The 24,509-nt window shown below is 47.4% G+C and overlaps 1 protein-coding gene across 1 annotated transcript in view; it reads left to right on the plus strand.

The window, feature by feature from the left end:
• LOC144729688 (RNA-binding protein Nova-1-like) overlaps window positions 1-24,509 on the plus strand; it is a 48,590-nt gene that overhangs the window by 17,267 nt on the left and 6,814 nt on the right. Inside the window, exon 3 of the mRNA XM_078610119.1 lies at window positions 13,354-13,610. Coding sequence (XP_078466245.1) covers window positions 13,354-13,610 — 257 coding nt within the window. The remainder of the gene's footprint in view (window positions 1-13,353; window positions 13,611-24,509) is intronic.

Here is a 24,509-nt window from a genome sequence, read left to right on the forward strand (position 1 = left end):
CCACTCCTTCCCGTCACTCCCTCCCCTACTCTTTCGTGACCCCTAAGTAACCGCTCAATCGCGGGCACCCATTCCTCAATCCTTGTAGCACATCCCCTGCCAACTAAATCATTCCATTCTGTGTCACCGTTTTGTCAGCTGTGTCGAGGGCCTTGATGAGAGTGAAGGCACTCTCTAAATATAAATTGGATGCACGTACGTATGTACTAGATTAGAATGAGATAACGTCTATTGGCCACCACGTGACTATTGGCCACCATGCCTCCCTGCGACGTGTCATGCTCCGGGCCCATATTGACTTGTGAAGTCGAAACGATGCCTCTCACGTGCTTATTGTGTCCTCATTCGTGTGTGCAGATTGCTTCTGTCGCAGCGTAACTCGCAAACGTGTGCCTCTCCGCGCCTCTTTGCGCACTACATTGTGCGACATCAGCTCTGCCCATGCAACACATTTGGCTGAAGCGACGATTTGCAGCAGCGATGCCAGAAAATGCTCGCTCCACCGTGGGCTTTTCGTCTTTTTGCTGACTCGACACCTGCAACGAGACAGCGCCATGAAAGCCCTGCGGGGTGAACCGCACAACGCGATGCGCGAGTGGTGGCGGCGTTTTGCGGTTGGTGATGTTGGTGGCAGTGGTGGTTGGGGGATCATTGCGAGATTCAGGAGCGCGTTAATACGTTCGCTCTGGTCTGTCTGCAACGTGGGGGAAGGGGGCGCACACTAACTTCTGTAGAGATTATCTTATACGAATTCCACTTTAGTACCGTACGTACATTACGGGGCATACGTGAGTGAAAAAAACAATGCAAATTTTAAATCACATTCGCACTTTAAAATCAGCCTCCAGTAATCTCATGGTGGGATGAAGAACTGAGATGAGGGTACGCCGCCGTGTACTGTATGGTTCCACGTTATAACGGCACGCGTACCGCGTTATAACGGCACCCAGTCCACGTTATAACGGCGCACGTACCGCGTTATAACGGGCTGTGTGAATCACCACGGAGTTAAAGCGAGGGCTTCAGCGAATAACGTTTGCGTTGCTACGAGGGAACCCGATCCGCTTGAGAAGACCGGCCACAATCGATCAAATAGCCGGCGCTTTCCACTCCCCGGCTGTCTCATCGTGGCCTACGAACGTCCTGCTTCCCCTTCGGCATGATTTGTACTCCTGGTTTAATTTACTTTGGTGGAGGCCACTGTTGTGTTCCATCTCCACGCAGCGGGCTATCCGCAGGCTGGCTCGTGTACAATAAACAGGAATTAAAGTGACTGTGAAACTGTCAGCCGTGGCGTAGATAATTAAAAGGCTCAACCGCCAACCCCTCTCCTAAAAATAACGCGCAGCAAATTCCATGGCACTTAGGAGACATGCACACAAATTAGTTAGGTGTTGTCATCTGCCGGCGCCGCTCTCTGACATTTCTGTTGGCTGGCCACCCACCCATCCGCTCGTGTGCCGTGCCAGTCTTCCTGCTGGACAGCTTTGAAAAAGAGCTTTACAGCTCATCGGATTTCTCCAGTATAAATAAAGATTCTGACTCTGAGGTGCTCGTGAACAGCACTTGCCCTAACCGTCTGTTAAGGATTTACGGGAGATCTATGTGTGTGTGTGTGTGTATGTACTGTATGTTGAACTTCTTTTGCGCCATACGTAGCCAACCGTGCTCCTCGGAGGTGCGGGGGAAGGACACCAAACTAAGCACACAAAGCAGTTCTCAGGAAATGAGTTTGCCATCGAGATTTAAAAGTGCTTAGCTCCAGTGGTTTCCTAATATCAGAAGGAAGAGCGTTCCAGACGGCCGCAGAAGCGCATCTGAAAGTGTGAGATGAGGTGACCAACTTTGTTCGATGGCTGAGCCAAAAGCCGCTGCTGCGAGGATGCCCCGAGTTCGCGTGATGGTCTGTGCTCCTTGACGAGATGAGTAAGGTGTTGTGGTTCATTTGTGGCAAGCAGAGGTGGGACAAAGTCATTGTTATGCAAGTCCAAGTCGAGTCGCAAGTCATCAAATTCATGACTCGAGTCTGACTCGAGTCCAAGTCACATGACTCGAGTCCACATCTCATAGGTGGGACAAAGTCATTGTTATGCAAGTCCAAGTCGAGTCGCAAGTCATCAAATTCATGACTCGAGTCTGACTCGAGTCCAAGTCACATGACTCGAGTCCACATCTCATAGGTGGGACAAAGTCATTGTTATGCAAGTCCAAGTCGAGTCGCAAGTCATCAAATTCATGACTCGAGTCTGACTCGAGTCCAAGTCACATGACTCGAGTCCACATCTCATAGGTGGGACAAAGTCATTGTTATGCAAGTCCAAGTCGAGTCGCAAGTCATCAAATTCATGACTCGAGTCTGACTCGAGTCCAAGTCACATGACTCGAGTCCACATCTCATAGGTGGGACAAAGTCATTGTTATGCAAGTCCAAGTCGAGTCGCAAGTCATCAAATTCATGACTCGAGTCTGACTCGAGTCCAAGTCACATGACTCGAGTCCACATCTCATAGGTGGGACAAAGTCATTGTTATGCAAGTCCAAGTCGAGTCGCAAGTCATCAAATTCATGACTCGAGTCTGACTCGAGTCCAAGTCACATGACTCGAGTCCACATCTCATAGGTGGGACAAAGTCATTGTTATGCAAGTCCAAGTCGAGTCGCAAGTCATCAAATTCATGACTCGAGTCTGACTCGAGTCCAAGTCACATGACTCGAGTCCACATCTCATAGGTGGGACAAAGTCATTGTTATGCAAGTCCAAGTCGAGTCGCAAGTCATCAAATTCATGACTCGAGTCTGACTCGAGTCCAAGTCACATGACTCGAGTCCACACCTCTGGTGGCAAGCATTCTGTAATGAGTGCGACCTTATAACGTATTCATTCGGAAGCCAATGCGCTCAGCAAGGACTGGACGGACGTTGTCAGAGCTTGTGTGTGAGAGAGAGAGACTTGATTTGTACAACTTTATTGACACCGCGCATTACTTTGGGATGGGTCTTACTTTCCGGAGCATCTTATAATGCGGAGAATTCGGAAAGTGAATTGAGGTTGGTGGGAGATGTGTAGAGAAGCAGGCTACTTTTAATGCTCACGGTATTTTTTCTCCGTACTAGACAGTAATGTCTCCCTCTGGTTTTAGTGCAGTATCTATAAGATTAAAATAGATAATCAGACAACACGCCTCCTACCCATCTCCGTCCCTCGACACAACTAACATGCACGTATTCTTTATTTACACACGCCACCAGCCACGCGGCCTTCTGAGAGTGCATTTATTCCAACCACAGTTCGCTTGCTTGTGCAAAAGCGATGCAGCTGAAAAAAAAACGTACCGCTAAGAAATCATCGCAATGGCTTTGAAGAATAAAAAAATGAAAAATTTCCCCCCCCCCTGCCTCTAAATAATTGAAAGGCTCAAGAGGCGGCTTTACTCATTCTGTGTGTGGCAGGCTTGTGCCAGGCTCGTGTCGAGGCAGGAAGGAGATATTTTTAGATGTCGCTGTCTCCCTTCATCCTCGTCACTCCGTGTGCCCCACGCACGCGCGGAGCGAATGTTCTCCACTTGGCCGTTCGCAGATGGGAGAGGAAGCGCGCGCACAGTTTGAGATTTATCGTCATCCCGCAAGGACGATGTCGAATCTGTCTGATTTCTTTCGTACGGCTGACGTAGGTGCAGAGCAACGGCACGATGGTGAACGATTCGCCGCCAGGTCGTAACGAGGTCGTCCCGACGAGGGTTTTTTTTGGCAGTGCCGGCTTTTTTTTCTTCCCACAAGTAAAAAGCATCGTGCTTCAAAGAGAAAGTGTTTATTGAGCGGTCCTGAGTCAGTCGTAGGAAACTCCACTTTCTATGGCAGGGACGAGTGAGGTTTTCTCCACGCAAATTTGATTTCGTCTCACTGGTAAAAATATATATAATCAGCAGGGAATTGACCAACTGTCTGAAGTTGAACTTTACTGAAAATGTGTCTTGCATAGAGCTGGGCTATCAGACTACGGATTATCCGGTCAATCACTCAACTCATCAGATGACACGCAAATAGGTGCAGGATTAAAAAAAATAACTCACCTCTGTTCCTACTTGTGCCGCTGGACGGGAGGCGATAGGCAAGGCTTGGTCACACGTCATCGGCTTGTGGCTTGTGGGGGGGTTTCCTGCCTTCGGGAAGCATCATAGGGGGGGGGGGGCGGGGGGGGGCAATTGTCTTCTTTAAAGGGGCCAGAGTAATCGGCCACAAGAAAGTAGTTGATGAATTTATTTTTGTGAATTAATCGACTTAACTAATCGTCCCGGCTCTAGTATTGAGAGATCAATCAACGCTTTCCAGGGTGTGCGTAGCGAAAAGCTGCATGTTGCTGTATGTGCGGCTCGTATATCATTGCTGTGACTTCTCATCTGGATGAGTGTTACACTCGCGACCACACTCGAATCTGCTTCCTTTCTCGTCGCAGAAACAAAAAAATCCCCAAAAGAATGAATATTATTTTAGTATATTTTCTCAAAGTGGTGACCATGCTGATGGCGGTGATGGTTTACAGGGAGCAGGTACACACTGGGTGTTTCAATCTGAGGCACTGCTCACCAGAAGGTCTGAGTATAATGCGTGTGTGGAGCGGTGGTGTAGCGGTTAGCGCGCTATGATATGACCCCAGCGACCCGAGTTCGATTCCCACTAATGGACAACATCGGTGACGATTATCTGAACCGGTCTTGGGCCTACCCCTAGGTCGACTCAGCCTCAAATGAGTACCTGGTGCGGTGTGTAAAAACATCGCCACTGTGGGAGACAAAGGCGGTCGGGCGTGGTTTTGGCCACCCACTGGTCTTCATAGGTGCTCGCTAACAGCACTTGCCCCAACAGTCTGTTAAGGCTATATGGGGGATCTTTGTATGTATGTTGAACTTCTCTAATGCCGTACGTAGCCAACTGTGCGAATCGGAGGTTTGGGGGAAGGACAACAAACGAAATGTAAAAAGCAGTTCTACTAAAATTGGTTTTGAATCTAGATGATGATTTCAAAGTGCATAGCTCCAGTGGCTTCCTAATATCAGAAGCAAGAGCATTCCTGACGGCCGCAAAAGCGCACCTGAAAGCACGCAATGCAGTGACCTTTTGTTTTGTTCGATGGCTCGCCAAAAGCCGCTGCGAGGATGACCGGATTTCGCACGACGGTTTATGGTCCTTGATGAGATCAGCAAGGTATTGTGGTTCATTTGTGGCAAGCACTTTGTGCGCAATGAGTGCCTTTGTTGTGCGTACGTACGTGTGTGCGGTGTGTGTGTGTGTGTGAATGTGCACGACCTTGGAAGAGACATACAGACCAGGAAGGGGGCATCATGTTTTCTGGAATTTGACTTAGGAAGCGGTGGCCGCTGGGTTTTTTGGCGGGTCTGAAATTCGTGATGAGACGATTGTGTAAATAGAAATTGCAGGCTCAATCCCCCTTAAGGCCATTTGACCCCGACCCTGGACGAGTGGAGGACACATTTAAAATTTGGCTCTAACGTGCATTATAAACCACGCCGCGTGCTCCCTGCTACATGGCTCCGCATTCTCTGTGCGAAGGAGTAAACGTACGAGAGTGTTCATCTCACCATCTCAAAGGACGACGATGCTACTATGAATCTATTGAAATGTGTTCGTGGTTATGTTTATAATTTGAGAGCTAAGAGTGGTACGAGGATGATCACCACCAATCAGTTACAACAAAAATGGAAATGAAAATACTTTTTTTTATTAAACGCTCACTCTTTTTTTGAGGATGTGACCTGACCTGGAGCGCGAGGAAAATGTTTTATGGCGGAATTGGTCCTTTGTGATTGGTCGCTAGAGACAGCTTTTGACAGATGACCAAATTCCAATATGTTTTTAAAGATCAACATCATACTTGTCTCGGTTTATTTAAATGTCTGTGTTTTCATCATCATCGTCACGTTCGTCACGCTGCTATTGAAGTATTGACTATAATTGCCACCTTTTAGTCAATATACAAAACCCAAACATATTTCTCAGTCAGCACTAGGTCTCTTATGAAAACTGCGCAGTAGACTATAATAAAGTTCAACACAATACACGCTACCAGATGAAGCTAACACGTAGGCTTTTGCGACCAGTATTACGATTGATAATTGACGTTTGGCTCCGATCGCGAGAGTGAAATGTGTGTAGTACACCCTCCTCCACCCAACACGGCCAAAAATGTAAGTTGTCTCGTGGACAAACTTGCCAGTTGATTGGCGCTTCAGCAGCACCGCCGGTGTGTTGGAGAGCAATTGTTAAATACATTGGCAAGTTTGTCCGCGTGATAACTTTCTTAACTGGCTGTGTCGTGGTGGATGTGAACCGGTACCAGATCTGTGTGCGAATCGATTCCTGCCCACCCAAACAAAGATGCCAGTCCGCAGACTGTTCTGGGTCAAACCTAGGAAGGTGGCAACGCTGGTATTGACAGATGTCCATCACTCCGCTTTCAAACTCAAAAATCTAATTCAATCCAAGGCTCAGCCTCTGTGTACTCGGTCGCCTTCGTGTGCACGTGGCCACAGTGGGAGAGACGACATTCCAGCACCATCCAAGCAATATAATCGGTGAGAGAATGCATCTGTAACTTATCTGTAATTGACCTATGATCAGTATAAAACTAAAGCTGTCCTGGCCGACTTAAACTACAGGCAATGCATTGTTTAACATTGGTTTATGTTCGTGCTTTTTTATTTATTTCTCACACGACAGCTGTTTTTGCGCTGATTTCTCTTCGCTTCGTTGCTGGACTTTATTTGAGTTCTTTTGCTTTTGTAATTTGGGTGACATAGGTCACCCTCGCAACCGGCTAAACAAAATAAACGTGGAATTTGTTGTCTCTCCGTGTGCCTTGGAACCCTCCTGGGTCAACTCAACCTAAAATGAGAGCGGAAATAATAAAATAATAAAAATAAAACATAATCAATTAATTCTCACGACGTTTCGGCCACAACGCAAGCAGTTGTCCTCAGGTGAAGAACAGATCTGTTGAGAAGACAGAGTCTGAGACCGGTCTGTCAGAACAGGTCTGTCGAGAAGACAGAGTCTGAATGTTCAGACTCTGTCTTCTCGACAGACCTGTTCTTCACCTGAGGACGGCTGTTTGCGTTGTGGCCGAAACGTCGTGAGAATTATTTGATTATGTTTTATTTTTATTATTTTATTATTTCCATTCTACGTGACTTTACCGAAAGAACCAAGAAGATGAATCCCTGCAGTCACGAAAGCTTTAAATCAAAAAATATAACGAGAGCCTCGCGTGGCGATGCTAGGCAGCAGCTCCATGACCACCTCCTCCCACGTTACGTTGTCTGTTTCACCCTGGCTTTGTCCGATGCTCGTGACGAAGAGTCGGTACATGACTATAAAAATATGTTGCGTACAATGAGAATCATTGCTAGCCAGTCTACTTTCAGAAAGACCCCCCATCAGAGACCGGTCTGTCAGCCTATTGTCTAGAGACTCCATATGAGATACTGGTCTGTCAGTCTATTGTCTAACAGCCCCATCAGAGACCGGTCTGTCGGTCTATTGTCTAGAGACTCCATATGAGATACTGGTCTGTCAGTCTATTGTCTAACAGCCCCATCAGAGACCGGTCTGTCGGTCTATTGTCTAGAGACTCCATATGAGAGACTGGTCTGTCAGTCTATTGTCTAACAGCCCCATCAGAGATGTGTCTGTCAGCCTATTGTCTTCTAGAGACTCCATATGAGATACTGGTCTGTCAGTCTATTGTCTAACGGCCCCATCAGAGACCGGTCTTTCGGTCTATTGTCTAGAGACTCCATATGAGAGACTGGTCTGTCAGTCTATTGTCTAACGGCCCCATCAGAGACCGGTCTGTCGGTCTATTGTCTAGAGACTCCATGAGAGACTGGTCTGTCAGTCTATTGTCTAACAGCCCCATCAGAGACCGGTCTGTCGGTCTATTGTCTAGAGACTCCATATGAGAGACTGGTCTGTCAGTCTATTGTCTAACGGCCCCATCAGAGACCGGTCTGTCGGTCTATTGTCTAGAGACTCCATATGAGAGACTGGTCTGACAGTCTATTGTCTAACAGCCCCATCAGAGATGTGTCTGTCAGCCTATTGTCTTCTAGAGACTCCATATGAGAGACTGGTCTGTCAGTCTATTGTCTAACGGCCCCATCAGAGACCGGTCTGTCGGTCTATTGTCTGGAGAGCCCATTTGAGAGACTGGTCTGTCAGTCTATTGTCTAAAAACTCCATTAGACACCATTAAGCCAGTTTATTGTTGAAATAACACCAGAACGGGAAATGTTTAGTTTAATGCTCACCAAATTGAGTTATCATGATTTCCGCTTAATGGGCGAGAGACCGACCTGTTTACAGTTATGCTTTCGTTTCTTTTTTTTGTTCATGTTGACAAAAGGTATTTCGGAATTATTATTATTTTGAGAATAGGTTTTCCACTTCTTTCTGGCAACAAAACAGGTGTTGAGATGCTAAAACACCAAACTGAAACCTTTTACAAGGAATCATGTCTGCATTAACCACAATACTTGTGGTCAGAATGCAAACAATAACATACTTTGATAATATATGCATTGTCTTTGAAACGGATTGGTCGACACCAGAGACAGCTTTCTTTTGGTGTTTTAACATCTTAACACCTGGTTTGTTGCCAGAAAAAAGGGGAAAATCTATTCTCATATTTTGGGACTGGCAAAGGAGGTCCCATTATATTATTATTTTATTTCTTGATTTAAAACCTGAACACCCTAATGATAATAAGGAAACGAATTACTGATTTACAGTGGATGACTACATTAATCTTTCTCCAGTTTCCCAGCACGGAGTGAAGAGCCAAGCGTTTTAGATGTACATTTGTACGCGTGCCAAACTATGCCCGGCTTGTACAGACCAGAGACCAACACAGACACACACACACAAGTGCGCACACGCGAACACATACAGAGACACGCACACAAGACACACACGGACAGGAACTCACACGCAGACGCATAAAGACACGTGCATGTACACACACGTGTACACACACACACACACACGTGCGCACATACACAGACACACTGGCACACATGCACGCACACAGACACATATACATGTGCCGGGGCACACACACGGACACGCAAAGGTTAAGACCACCCTTATCGCCTTAACAAGCTGTAGGGACAAAGCGCTGTTAGCGAGTAGCACCTACGAAGGCCATCACGGCACGCACACCAGAAGAGGGGTGGGTGGCCAGCGATACACTGAACTATTTAAACTTTTATTTCACCAGGTAAGGCTCACTCAGCTCTGTAGCTCTTTTTCAGAAGCGACCTGGCCACAAGTGATAGCGTCAACGAAGTGGCTTATCACGTGGACGTTTGTCCCAGCCATTAAATACTCTAAACGTATGTTTCTAAATGTGGAGGGAAAATCCGGAGGACCCAGAGAGAAAATCCACACAACCACGGGGAGAGAGACATGGACACTCTAACTACACAGGCGTCAGGGTCGGAATCGAACCCATACCTGGCCACCGCAGCGCCCCCCCCCCACTCGCACACCTAGACACACACACCTAGACACACACCTAGACACACACACACCTAGAGACACACACACCAAGACACACACAAACCTAGCCACACACACACACCTAGAGACACACACACCTAGACACACACACCTAGACACACACACCTAGACACACACACACCTAGACACACACACCTAGACACACACACCTAGAGACACACACACACCTAGACACACACACACACCTAGACACACACACCTAGACACACACACCTAGACACACACCTAGACACACACACACCTAGACACACACCTAGACAGACACACACACACCTAGACACACACACACCTAGACACACACACACACACACCTAGAGACACACACACACCTAGACAGACACACACACACCTAGACACACACACACCTAGACACACACACACACACACCTAGACACACACACACCTAGACACACACACACCTAGACACACACACACCTAGACACACACACACCTAGACACACACACACCTAGACACACACACACCTAGACACACACACACCTAGACACACACACACCTAGACACACACACACCTAGACACACACACACATGCATACCTTGCGCAGACGTGACCACAAACCCACATTCGTATGCACTGTACTCCAGTGTGTGTGTGTGATTGCGCGAGGGGTGATTACGGCTGCGTTATTTGTGTGACGTTGGTTCTCGGCCAATTCCACTGACTCCCCACCGCACCACTCCATAGCCTGCACCCACCACCACCACGGCATTCATCGACAACTGTGCCAACCCACTACTTGTACACCACCACCAACCATACCCCACCATGCCAACCCATCACCCAAACCACTAAGTTCGTATTTAACCGTGCCAACCCGCCACTCACATAACGCCACCACTACCAGCATCCATACCCCCATCATGCCAACACATCACACACACACACCACCACCATCCATACCTCACCATGCCAACACATCACCCACACACCAACACCAAAAGACGAAGACAGAACAAAGATCCCCCGTGTAGCCTGTAACACTGTTGGGGCAAGTGCTGTTAGCAAGCACCTGTGAAGGCCGGCACGGCACACGAGGGGGTAGGTGGCCGACACCACGCCCGGCCGCCTTTGTCTCCCCAGTGGCGATGTTTACACACCGCACCACTTACTCAATGAGCGCACCACCACCACCAACCACCACGGACCACTACATTCACATTCAACGGTGCCAATCCGCCACTCACACACCACTGCCACCATCACCACTGCCAGCATCAATACAATTTACATTAGCGCGTATACATCGGTGTGCATTCGTGTGTATACATTACTCTGCATTCGTGTGTATACATTACTCTGCATTAGTGTGTGCCTGTGTATGCCGTAGGTGCTCCCTAACAGCACTTGCCTCAAGAGCCAGAACATAAACATTACTATACGCCGTGCATTATGGTCTTTGTGTGATTGTGCGCTGGTGTGTGTGTGTGTGCCGGTGAGTGCCAGTGTGTGCTGGCGTGTGCATGTGCCGGTGTGTGTGTGTGTACCAGTGTGTGTGTGTGTGCCAATGTGTGTGTGTGCCAGTGTGTGTGTGTGTGCCAGTGTATGTGTGTGCCAGTGTGTGTGTGCCAGTGTGCCAGTGTGCGTGTGTGCCAGTGTGTGTGTGTGTGCCAGTGTGTGTGTGTGTGCCAGTGTGTGTGTGTGCCAGTGTGTGTGTGCCAGTGTGCCAGTGTGCGTGTGTGCCAGTGTGTGTGTGTGTGCCAATGTGTGTGTGTGCCAGTGTGTGTGTGTGTGCCAGTGTATGTGTGTGCCAGTGTGTGTGTGCCAGTGTGCCAGTGTGCGTGTGTGCCAGTGTGTGTGTGTGTGCCAGTGTGTGTGCCAGTGTGTGTGTGTGTGCCAGTGTGTGTGTGTGCCGGTGTGTGTGTGTGTATGCCAGTGTGTGTTGGGGAGCGGTAGTGTAGCGGTTAGCGCACTGCACTGCAAACCCGACGACACGAGTTTGATTCCCACTCACGGTCAACACCAGTGACGATTATCCGAACTGATCATGGGCTTTGCCTAGGTCTGCTCAGCCTCAAATGAGTACCTGGGGCGTTGTTTCAACATCACCACTAGGGAGACAAAGGCGGCTGGGCGTGGTGTTGGCCACCCACCCCCTCGTGTGCCGTGCCAGAACGTCACAGGCGCTCGCTAACAGCACTTGCCCCAACAATCCGTTACAGGCTATAAGGGGGATCTTTGTCTCTGTGTGTGTGTCAGTGTGTGTCAGTACATACATCCATGCCACATCATTTCACCAGCTCTTAAAGTTGGGATGTCTGTCTGCTTACTCGGTAAAAAAAAAAAATCCTCAACAACAACAACAAAACCACCCCCACAGCCAACGCTGCCCAAGATTCGTCTGCCAAAACGCACAACATCCGTGTGTTTAAATAATGTGTGTGTGAGAGAGAGTAAATTATTTATTTAACGCGCATGGCACGACCGCAGACGTTTTTTTTGTCGAAAAGCTTTTAAAATCGCTGTCCGTTTCCGCTCGGCTCTGTTCGTTTAAGCCGGCGGCTTTTGTCTCCTGGAGCCGGTGAGAGTGAACGATTGTGGGGCCGTTCGTGCCGAGTGCCAGGTGGATGAACATGCGTGGGCATCATTTGCCCCAGCGTTCGTTCGCTCGCTCGCACAAGGCAACATTTTGACTTTCGACTCATTCTTGTCAATATCACAGGAATAATGTTTGGGGTTTTTCTTTACAGCTCACTCTCTCTCGGTTTTTCGTGCGCCAATTTCCCCGGGGTTGTGCAAAAAATAAATGATTTATTTTTTGTTAGTTTTCACGCACTCGCTGGTTTACATCATTAGCTGCTCCTCACTTGTCGACGGGTCAGTGCCTCGATCGGTGACCCCGTGACCGCCGCACACACTGTGGCAAGTACATCTTAGGACTTTAATAACAAGAACAACAAACAGAAAGCGGATTCGAAGCCCCACACAGTACGTGTGTTTACACAGTCTGGTCTGCACGTGTTTTTCCATTCTCTGCGTTTCTGTTTTACCTGAGTGCACTCCCTTCCCCAATTTCTACAGAAAATCGACTTAAAGGGGCCTTATTTTGAGGCCTAAATTCGAACTTGAAAGCAAATAAGGGCAGGGAAGGGCATGACTGAGGCTGTAATGGAATTTTGTTCTTTGGCGTTTGAGATAATTTCGTAAAAGCTGCATAAATTTTTTTTTTTAAATAAATTAAATATATAATAATTCCTGAGGTGGCCAGATGGCTCAGAGGTCAGAGCACTGGCCTGGCACAGCTGACACCTGGGTTCGAATCCAGGTCACAAACACCACCAGTGATTAAACCGGGTTCTCAAGTGCACCATGTTGATGGCATGAGCCTGGTCACCAATGGCTGCCAACAAACAAGCCAAAAACATTATGTAAAAATATGCTTCTACACTTGATTAGGCAAAATTACAGCTCTCTGAATGATCTTCCACGTGATGAGCATCCTGTCATATTCATAGCGGATAGGAAAGGGCTACCCTCTACTCTGTGCAGCGGTCACACTTGAAGTGTTCTCAGAGGTGGGTCTGTGATGTCCGCTTCCACGTGCCATTCTTTTACGACAAGGGTTGCACTGCTCTGCGGATATTTGAAAGATGCCGCGACGCTGATAGCACAGTCAAGATTAAATTGTGGAAAACATGAATTAATTTGAGAATAATTATTTAGATTCCTTCTCCACCTCAACTCTGAATGATTTTTTCACCCTCCCACATCTTCCCTTCTCCCTCCTTGGTCCACTCTGCAGGCACCACGGAACGGGTGGCGTTGATTCAGGGATCGCCCGATGCCCTCAACTCTGTGCATGACTTCATCGCCGAGAAGATCCGGGAGATGCCCCCGAGTCCTGGCGATCGTGGCGGCGGAGGTGGCGGCGGCTCCGGAGGAGGAATGTTGGGTAACGGAGGAGCCCACGGCGAGAGCGACGGGGCCGTGGGGAGATTCGAAGGCTCCGCGGGGCCCCTTCCTCCGCAGACGGCCGTCAGCTCCGACCGCATGAAGCAGGTGCGTCGGCGAGATCGCTCGCTCACTCCTCGGTGTCTCGCTCGGTCACTCCATCCATTGATCGCTCGATTACTCGCTCTCTCTCCAAAGGTATTCACACGATCGTTCACTAACTCACTTGTTCACTCCATCGCTCAATCACTTCCTTGGTCACTCTCTCACTCACTTGCACAGTCACGAGATTGCCTTCTTCGTTACTCGCTCAATAGCTCATTCACTCAGTCACTCGCTTAAAAACTATTTCAGTCGCACGCGTGACCTCTGTATTGGATCAGTCGTTTCATCGCGCGATCTCTCAATCGTTTTACTCGATCGCTTGCGCCAACTCTTTATAGCTTGATCGATCACTTGATCATCGAGCTAGCGGTGAAAATTCCTCATTCCCTTGGGATCAGTCTCTTCATAGGACAACCGCTACTGACTCGCAACTGAGTGGTACCTATTTTATCGACCGTGGATGGAAAATGACGATGACAATCGGTTGAGTCAGCCCCAACTGAGATATGAACGCTCGGCCTTCTCCCCCATGTGTCCCGTGAATCAGGCTCCCCGCCAGCATTGAGGCCCAGGCAGAAAAAAAACATGTAATAATTTCCCTGGCGCGAGCTGCGCCGCACAGATGGTGCTGCGCGACGCATCTCATTACGCTCGAATTAAACTCGTTAATCGAGAGGTTGATTGCGATGCGCCGGCACTGCTGCCGCCGCCAAAGTCGCCGTGGCGAGGAGCTCGGCCGCTCTGTTCGGCTCTGGCCACGCGCTCTCGCTTGGCTGTTGCTTCAGCTGCCGTCATTCTATCCCGGTCGCCGCGCGCCATCGGATACGGGCGCTGATTTGCCCAGCTTTCCTTTTCATTATTAACGTCGGGATTCTTACTCCGACGAGCGAGAAGGGACGCGCTCGAATCGCGGGGCCCACGTCGCCTGCTGCTCTGGTGACACGTGGCGCCGAGGGTACTCTATTGTGGGGGGGCGATGGCGCAGTGGGTAATGCGCTGCGCTACAAACCCGGCGACCTGAGTTCAATTCCCGCTCATGAGCAATGACAGCGAAGGGATATTTAAACCGGTTCTGGGCCTCCCCTAGGTCGGCTCAGCCTCAAAATGAGTACCTGGTGCTGTGCGTAAACATAGCAAACTAGGAAAACGGAGGCGACTGGGTGTGGTGCTGGCCACCCACCCCTTCGTGTGCCGTGCCGGCCTTCGTGAGTGTTCGCTAACAGCACTCGCCACAATAGTCTGCTGTACACGCCTATGCGACCGGTAATTTCGTGAGCAAAAAAAAATCGGTGACGAAAATATGAATCAACAACTTGGTTTGTAATTTTATTTTAGTCCGCGACGGCTGCTAGTACTCGAAAGTTAAAAAGCGTAACGATGACTGTGTAATTGCTGGCGAAACGTCGAACTCAGATTGTAAATGTTGTGGCTTGGCTCTTCAACACATCGGTTAGTGCTGTACTAGTGAAGAATTGGCACGTTCTGTTTACGTGACAACCCTTACTAGTTGGCTGTGTCGGGTAGTGGTGGGTTTTAACGACACATTTATATATTTACGCGATCTAACCCCCCCAAAAAATCTCTATTATGGATGATATTGGTCGCGAAAGCCTACGTGTTAAACTGATAACTGTGACTGCCCACCAAAGGCCGAAATGCGAGTGACTGTGACGAGATTAAATCAACGAGTCTGAAAGATGTCGCAGACGAAGGTAATGTAGTCACGTGATTAGCGATCGCGGTGCACTGAGCAACACCAAACATGGCAATTCGCTGCACGTGTACACGAAACCATTTGACTGAATTCACCAACTGGAATTGTTAGACGGCAGACTTAGGTAATAGACGTTTCTCTCAGCAACGTTACTTTAGCAAGAGAGAAACGTGTACAAAACCACCGCGCGCGAATGTGACGATGACGACGGCGTGACAAATGAACGGTCCATCTGCAGCTGGCCTCGCAGGGATTACAGCGCATCGCAAAGACGGCGGAGAACAGACCGCCGCTTTGGGGGATCAATTTGGATGAGCGATCATGGGAAGCGACTGGAATTTGGGATGATGGCAGTGCGGAGGCATGCATTGCCGCTCCCACGCCATCCACGCTTTCCCTTCACCCCTCTTGACATTTCTGTTTTCCATTTCCTCGTGGTAATAGTAGTAGTCATAATAATTGTAGGGATGTGTCTTGTTTCTTGCGCATTCCTCCTGTCGTCACCAACAAATCAGCCCGAACGTGATTTGCCGTTGTACGTTTGCCCGCGTCCGATGATCGATGACAATGAGAAGCACGTGGTTGTCAAAGTGCACGTGGCAGCTTGCAAAAAACCAGTGCCATTGGTAAGGGCAGTGGGGGATTGTGGGCCAGGGTTGACGAGGCTATGAAAACTCTGCATCGGGTTTCCCGGTCTGAGGTGACAGTGTTTGTCCATCTGTGCTCAAGTGCTATGTATGTGGAACCCATCTCCATGTGAGAAGGGTGGATGATGATGATGGTGACGATGACGACGACGTTATTACGACGTTGATATCAATGGTTATGATAATGAGGATGATGACAATGTGAGTTTGATATTGATAACCACGATAATGATGCTACCAATAATGATGTTACAACATTGATATCAATGGTTATGATAACGATGATGATGATGACGTTATTACAAAGTAGATAATGGTCGTGTATTCATAATGTTGTTGAAATAATTACGATGTTGATATCGATGGTCATGGTAATGATTATGATGATAATCATTACAATGCTCATGATGACATCTGCTATTATGACATTGATAACACCAATGACGACGACGACGATGATAATATTGACGACACCGATGAGAACTATCACACCGACAACGATGAACTTGACGATCACGGTGATGATGATGATGGTCCTGAGCCGACCCCGCGTGGGAACTGGGCTCCCAGCCTCCCGACCTCCCGACCTTTTGACCTCGCGATCACATGATCCCGAGTGCTGCCCTCTGACTGCACCTCCTCCAAGCGCGGCGCTGAACCAACGCGTGGGGAAAGGGGGCCGCTGAGCGAATGCTGGGGACGTCTCTCGTTGCACAACTCATCTCCCTCTTGGTGGCCAAGAATACCCGGAGCAATGAAAGCTGGGAAATTATCCGTGTATTTAAAGCGTTGGGAAGGGGGGTGGTGGTGAGGGGGGGTGGTTTGGTGATTGGGTTGGCATCGTGGTGTGACACCGGAGTTGTGTGGGGGCGGCCGTGGTGGCGGTGCCACGTGTTTATCGATTTTTTTTGGCAGTCCCTTCGCTGTTGGAGGTGGTGGCGGTGGCCATACAAATCTGTTTTGATTAATCGCACCGCACATGTTTCCCATTTTCTAAATATTTGTTAGTGTGTTCTGAAATCACACACACACACACGCGCATGGTCGCTCATCAAGACACAGCCAAAGACACAGATCCCCTGTATAGCCGTCCCACTGTCTGGGAGGGGGGGAGTGGTGTTGTTAGCGAGCACCTGTGAAGGGCGGCATGGCATACGAGTGCGTGACGTAGTCAGCATCACATCCAACCAAATCTTCTTTGTCTCCCCAGTGCTCTATGTTTACGCACTGCGACAGTTAAGACTGAGTTGACCGATGTGTGCACGTGCACACGCACAGCAGTGGTGGCCATAGGGCAGCAGTCCACAAGGCAAATGCCCGGTGGGCCGGTGTGTGTGTGTGAGGAAATTGCAAACCTGATCAGAGTAAATTTTTTTATTAAAATGTTTTATTGCTTCGAATGTGTACGCTTCATTGCTTATTTACTTGCTCAGTTGCCATTACATCCCATATTCGGCAGCCCCAAAGATGCTTCCTCGCGGGCCCATTTGTTTTTTGGACCAGCCCAGATGGCAACATCACTATAATAAGTCACATCGCAAATCTAGCCAATACAGTACGTCGCATAACCCATTTTAAAAAATAAATAATTGCCCATAGCCCGAATTTGGGCCGGTGTGTTTACAAATGTGTTTACACAGTCTAGTCTACACGCGTTTTTTTTCCATTCTCTGCGATTCTATTTTACCTGAGTACACTCCCGTCCCCAATTTCCACAGATAATTATCAGATAATTGTCTGTGGAAATTGGGCACCTTCACCACACTTTCTTTTCATATGCCCGTGCTTGTTTTCAAAACTCCCTACTTAAAGGGGCCTTGTTTTGAGGCCTACAATCAAACTCGAAAGCAAAGAAGGGCATGACTGAAGCTGTCATGGAATTTTGTTCTTTGATGTTTGAGATAATTTCGTAAAAGCTGCATTTCCCAACATTTTAAATAAAATAACTATATCATTATTCCTGAGGTGGCCAGATGGCTCAGAGGTCAGAGCACTGGCCTGGCACCGCTGCCACCTGGGTTCGAATCCAGGTCACAACCACCACCTGTGATTAAACCGCGTTCTCAAGTACACCGTGTTGATGGCCTAAGCCACGTCACCAATGACTGCCAACAAACAAACAAAAACATAACGTAAAAATGTGGTTCTACACTTGATTAGGCAAAATACCAGTTCTCAGAATTACAATGTTGATCTGCCATGTGACGAGCATCATGTCATATTTACAAATACTTGGGCAGATTTTTAGTCCCAGTTAGTCACTGGTGGTGTAGTCGTTTGCACACTGCCCTTACGATGCTGGTGACTCAGTTGTTGCCGTAAATACCTCTCTAGGATGAAAGTGATCTTTGTATTTGTTGTACGATCTCGTTGCAATTAGAGATGGATGGTTTGGGTTCGAGATTTGGGTCAGTATTATTTTTTTATTCCCAAGAAAATCTAAATATTTATACATTCTCAACACTGATTGGGTCAAACTAAGGTCAAAGCTCACTCACTCTATAGCCCAGATCTACAACACCCACTCTTAATTACCCCGGAACCACACCTAGAACCCATCACCCACTGATTCCCAAATGTGGACTGTAGAGTGGATGATGATTTCTGTATCTGGGCGAAAGCATGGGTGTTGATTTCCAAATATGGGCTGTAGAGTGGGTGATGAGTTCTGAATCTGGGCTATAGGATGGGTGCTAAGTTGTAGGTCTGGCCTATAGGGTGGATTATGAGCCCTGGGTCTGATCTATAGAGATGACATTGGTTTCGTAGATCAAGAAAGCTGGAGACACCCAAGACCTTGTTTTGAATGCAAATGAAAATCCACTTTAAAAGATACAGCGCCAGTGACACAAACACATCTGTAGCCCACATCATCGTCACCATCAACACCGACACTTCCTCTGACTACCCTGTGATTTACATTTTTGTGACATACACATTGAAGAAACCTGCCAAATGTGTCCGAACGTGTGTGTGAGTGAGCGAATCCATCTGTGCGAGCGTGATTATACGCAGGCGCCGGTGTCGTCTCGCTGACCCACCCACTTAATTTTGCGCAGTGGGTGTGGGGGGGGGGATGCGTTCGTTCGTATTAATAATTCAGCCGCCTTGGTTTAAGCAATGCCGGGATAAATAACGAGGCCTTTGCATCGATCCCACGGTAAATGTATAGCTCTGTAAATAAGGTCGCAAATAAACGAGCGCGCTGCGAATCGCCGCTCGCCAGTTGCCTTGCGCGTTCCGCGCACGCGTTGGCGGATTTCCGTGCACGAAATATTCAACGGCTGCCAAACATTCCGATGACCATTTTTTTTTGCGGTTGCACACGGACAAGACAACCTTGTTGATGGGGGTTTTGTGGATCCAAGCAACAAGATCGCCGGTTATGTAATTCAGCATAGTATAATTCAACACGTTATAATTCAGCACGTGATAATTCAGCACGTCATAATTCACCACGTGATCATTCAGCACGTCATAATCCACCACGTTATAATTCACCACGTGATCATTCAGCACGTGATAATTCAGCACGTGATAATTCACCACGTGATAATTCAGCACGTGATAATTCAGCACGTGATAATTCACCACGTGATCATTCAACACGTGATCATTCAGCACGTTGTAATTCAACACGCTGTAATTCAACACGTTATAATTCAGTACGTGATCATTCAGTACGTTATAATTCAGTATGTTATAATTCACCACTTTATAATTCACCACGTCATAATTCACCACGTGATAATTCAGCACGTTCCATTGCCCGTTCGTTGTCTGTGGTGTCCCCCTTTGCTTTCGCGTCGCAATACGGCGCGCCGTTAAGTCATCGTCGTCATCACCACCGTGAGCCATGGTCAATCCACTTCTGCTGGATGAATGCATGTCCTGCTTAGCTTCCGAGATCTGATGAGATCGGGTGCATACCTGGTGATTTTACCGTGCAATCGCATATTCTGGTATTGCTCTGTATATATGTATACAATGCTGTATAGACTGACAGTGATATCAGTAAGTGTGCTATTCCTGCTCTCTGCTGACATTTCGCAACACGACTGGGAAAATGTAACCTTTTCGCCTCCGTTTACACAACTGAAAGCTCAGTGTTGTAAATATGGGGGATGGGGTGCAGGCAGATTGCTTGACATTCCCTCCTTCTCCTCGATGAGGCAGCAGGGCCCCCTGGGAAGAGTTCCCTGATTGGTTGGCTCTAACCGGTGCAGCAGGCGTCACCATGGCAACGGCGGGCCATTACCACGGCAACCACTGCTCGTTCCTTCTGCAATTTGCGATTTTTTCCCTAAATTTTTTCTGGGTTCTTTTTTTAAATGAACCGAAAGCGCCCTTTGTGTTGTCTTTCAATTCCTTTGGCTTGAAAAAAATACTTAACGTGTATTTGTCATCATCAAGATGATCATCCTCACCATCAGCATCATCATCAGCATCATCATCACTACCAGCATCATCATCAGCAGCATCAACATCACCATCAGCATCATCACCACTTCCTTCAGTGGTGTAACTGGGTGGACATGGGCCCTGGTGCAAGGAATTAAATGGGGAACCCCGTCCAAATCTCTCCAGGCGATGGGTTTCCGGTGCAGTTGCACCGCCTGCACACTCGACAGCCCCAGTTATACTTCCTCTCTTGGCCTCTTCTTTTGACCTCTTACGACCTTTGACCCTTGACCCCTAAGCCTCCTGGCAAATGCTCTCTGGAAATATAGAACTGAACGCGACGCGATTAGCAAGGGTTTAACAAAAATGCAACTAAGTTGAAATCGCAGAAATAGATTGAAAATTTTAAATTGGAGGCTTTGAACCATGCAGTATGGGTCCACACCCTCCCACCCACCATGTCAGCGCTGTGCCTGCCCCCCTCTCTCTCCCTCCCTGGATTTACAATAAGATGTAGGAAGAATAACTTGGCTTAATCAAATAATATTGTATTTGAATAAGCCGAGGTAAATTACTGTTTTCCCAATTTTAATTTGGGTTCCTCTGCTAAACGGCTGCTGTTGGCATCACGTGCTGCGGTGACTTTATAGCTGGTCCTGATTAGAACTGTCTATGAATTGGATGGAACTTGCCACGCGTAGCTTATTTCGTCTTAAATTGTATCCACTGTGCCCCAAAAGCACCTTTTCCATAATATATAACGACCTTTAAATTTGTGTCTTGTTTGATCCATCAAACAACTTTCATTTAAGTAAATAATGATAGATTAATATAAACTTGGCTGTCTGTCTCTGTTTTCAAAAGTAAAAGTGGGACAATATCCTTGTTGATTACAATCGAGATGTATATTAATAATTAAATTGAATAATGATTATTCGTGATCAATAATTGTCATGCCTTTGTCAATCCACTGCTGGACAAAGGTCTGCCCACACCATGTCATTTTTTTTTTTGATTTGAAGCTTTCGTGATTGCAAGGATTCATATTCTAAGGTTTTCGGTAAAGTCACGTAGGTAAAAAATTAAAATTACTAAAAGTAAAATAAAAAGAAATTTAAAATCACGACGTTTCGGAGGCAACACAAGCTTCCGTATTCAGGTGGAACCGTCACAGCACGACAGCTGTATCAAGTAAAGACTTGACGGTTCCACCTGAAGACGGAAGGTTGTGTTGCCTCCGAAACGTCGTGATTTTTATTTTATTTTTATTTTACTTTTATTAATTACAATTTTTTACCTACGTGACTTTACTGAAAACCTTAGAATACACACCATGTCAGTTAAGGGGGTTGTTTGACCATACTTCACCACGCTGGGCAGTGGGTTGGTGAAGGTGGGTGCTGGGGGGGGGCAGGACTGGTTCAAATATCACTCAGCACTGATCCTGGCCAGGAATTAAACTCGGGTTAGCGGGTTTGGAGTTCTGTGCTAACACTGCGTCTCTGCTGCAGACAAATCATGACTGATTCTTCTTTGTTCTCCTTGCCTTGCCCTCCCCAGGAGTGATTAAACATGCAGCGTAAATATTTGTTCCTGAGATTGAGTTGAGACGTGTTTTTGTAAAGAATGTATACATTTGCAATTCCGTCCAATCGCATTTTCAAATAGCAATTGTTTGAAGCCCAGTGTCATCCCTTCTCATCAATCGGTTCAACAAAAAGCTATTTTAATTTATAAAGTGTCCATCATCAATTCGTCACTTCTGCTTGCCCCTTAACCCCTGTCACTATCAATCTCTCTCCTTTCCACTCGCTCTGTATTAGTATCAATCCGTCTCTTCTTTTGGCACGTCCTCTCTCCGTGTTTGTGTCACCTTCATCATTTCTTTCTAAACTCCCGAGCCCGCGTGAGTATCAACATAAATTAGCAACGCCTCATTCACATAATAAGAACAGTTACACGACATTTCCCCACTGAACTCAGATATTATCAGGGTGACGGTGCGTGAAAATGAATATTATATATTAGCAGAATTGTGGGGGTTGTGGATCAGCACAGGGAGAACAAGAAATTACCAAATCACCTCGATTCTTTGTTTTTCTCACTGTGCTCTTTTCGCAATTTCGTCACACATTAATTATCTTGTCTCTTTCTGTGCCCCCCTCTCTCTCATTTGGCTCTCCCCATCCCTCTCATCCCTCTCGCTCCCTCGCCTTTTCTCCCACTCGCTCCGAGTGTGAAAACGAAGTGCCCGCCCCGCCCCCCGCCCCCCGCCCCCGACGGTTGCTATGGTAACGGCGTTGTCAAGTGCGTCTCCAAGGGGACGCAAAATAATAAAAAAATAGAACAAGGGAATAAACACAAAATGGCCGCCTTACGACTCGCCACCCCTCCTCCTCCTCGCGCGCGTCGCCAAGGCAACCGCGGGGCCCCTGCGGGAATCATTTAAATTTGGTGTGAAGAGAAATACATTATTGAACGAGTAAACGCTTTAATTTAACACTCCCGTCAGCGGCATGCACCGCTGTATATCTACGTACGGCAATACGTGCGCGTGAGTGTGTATATTTAGAATGAAACATCTGAATTGCCACGTGTTGTGAATGTTTCTGCAGTAAAATGGCGCTGCACAGTTTCAAGGCCACGCAGGAGGCGCAGAGCCTTGACCAGTCCGACCCGAGGGGACTCCCAAGGCCAAAATCCTCCAAACAATCACGACCCTGCCGCCGGGGAGGGGGGGGTCTCAAGGGCTCACCGAGGCTTTCCGCGGCAGAGATGTTGATTAAGTTACGCCGATACAAATGTTTAGACATTTAATCTCTAATTTAACTCTGTCACAAGATCAAGGATATTCATTCCCGAGAGGCCAAATTAAGCTGCGTGCATGTCTCTTACAACGAGGCCCACTGTTTTCGTTTGTTGTTCATGAAAGATGCGTGTGTAGCGGCCGTTTTTATAAGATTTTTGCTTCCATCTCGCTCTGACAAAATGCCTTCTTTGTCGCACAGAACATCATCGCCTGGCCTACCCCTTTCTTTAGCCCCCTCATGCCACGTTCCTCACAAATAATGGACTGTGCCGTCTTGGGTCGAATATAACTTGAATATCGTGGGACGTACGTAAATTTAGCTGCGACGGCAGCCACGGGACGAACTCCGCCTTTAAGCCGAGGAGAGAGGGAGAAGCCACGGGGGAATGGTCCAAACTTCTCTGCCAGGCTCAAATGGGCAGGTGGTCAGGCGGCAGGGCAGGCTTAACGCCGCCTTGGGAGAATTCAGAATTTGTAAATTAAAGTCTAAGCGTCTCGTCGCTTAAATTAGCGCTGGGCCAGCGCAACGTGTCTGTTTGCGAATCTGAGCCACTGCGGTCTAAAATTCCACATTCCTTGAGCGCTTGGCCGGATGGGGTGGGTGGGGGAAGTCACTTCATAAGGATTGCCACGTAAGTGGCATTCGCCCACTTTTATCAACCCCTTGTTCCCGGGCTTCGTTTTTTTTTAGCTTCATGCATTTGAAGCATTGACGACGCATGGACGAACGTTCTCACAGATATTTTATCCAACAGCCTGGGGTACGTGTGTCACAGTCGGCATCTAAAAAAGTCACCCAACCAGCAATTCTATGCGTTATCACAATTTGGGGTTAAAAAAAAATCGATTACTTTATTTCTATTTTCACAATATAACCCAAAAAAACATTGATTATGAATATTGGTCATGAAAGCCTACATGTATATTTTTCTCTTTTTTACACCATTTTATTTGTATTGTATAATTGTATTCTGTCTAATTTGTATAGATTTATGTCCATTGTATTTCCTCAATGTAGCCATATTGCATATGATATGCATGTCATTTGCATAAATCGTTAATAATTACTTGTCGTACCACACATATTCATATCTTGTGAGCATATGAATAAATTTAAAAGTCAATCACATATTTTCTACAACAAAGCAAATGCGGTACGCAAGAACGGTCCACCGTGTTCGGTACAAACGAAGGGGTCCAAAGTAAAACTCCGTTGTGTTCTAAGACAGGAAAGAGAAAATGGAGAAAATGAAGAGAAGAATAACGTCTGTGATCGGTGCGACGTACCGGGCTGAGTCGAAATCTAAAAAATATAAACAAGAGAAGAATAA

Source organism: Lampetra planeri, chromosome 33 (assembly GCF_965212315.1).
Source record: "Lampetra planeri chromosome 33, kcLamPlan1.2.h2, whole genome shotgun sequence".
NCBI lineage: Eukaryota > Metazoa > Chordata > Hyperoartia > Petromyzontiformes > Petromyzontidae > Lampetra > Lampetra planeri.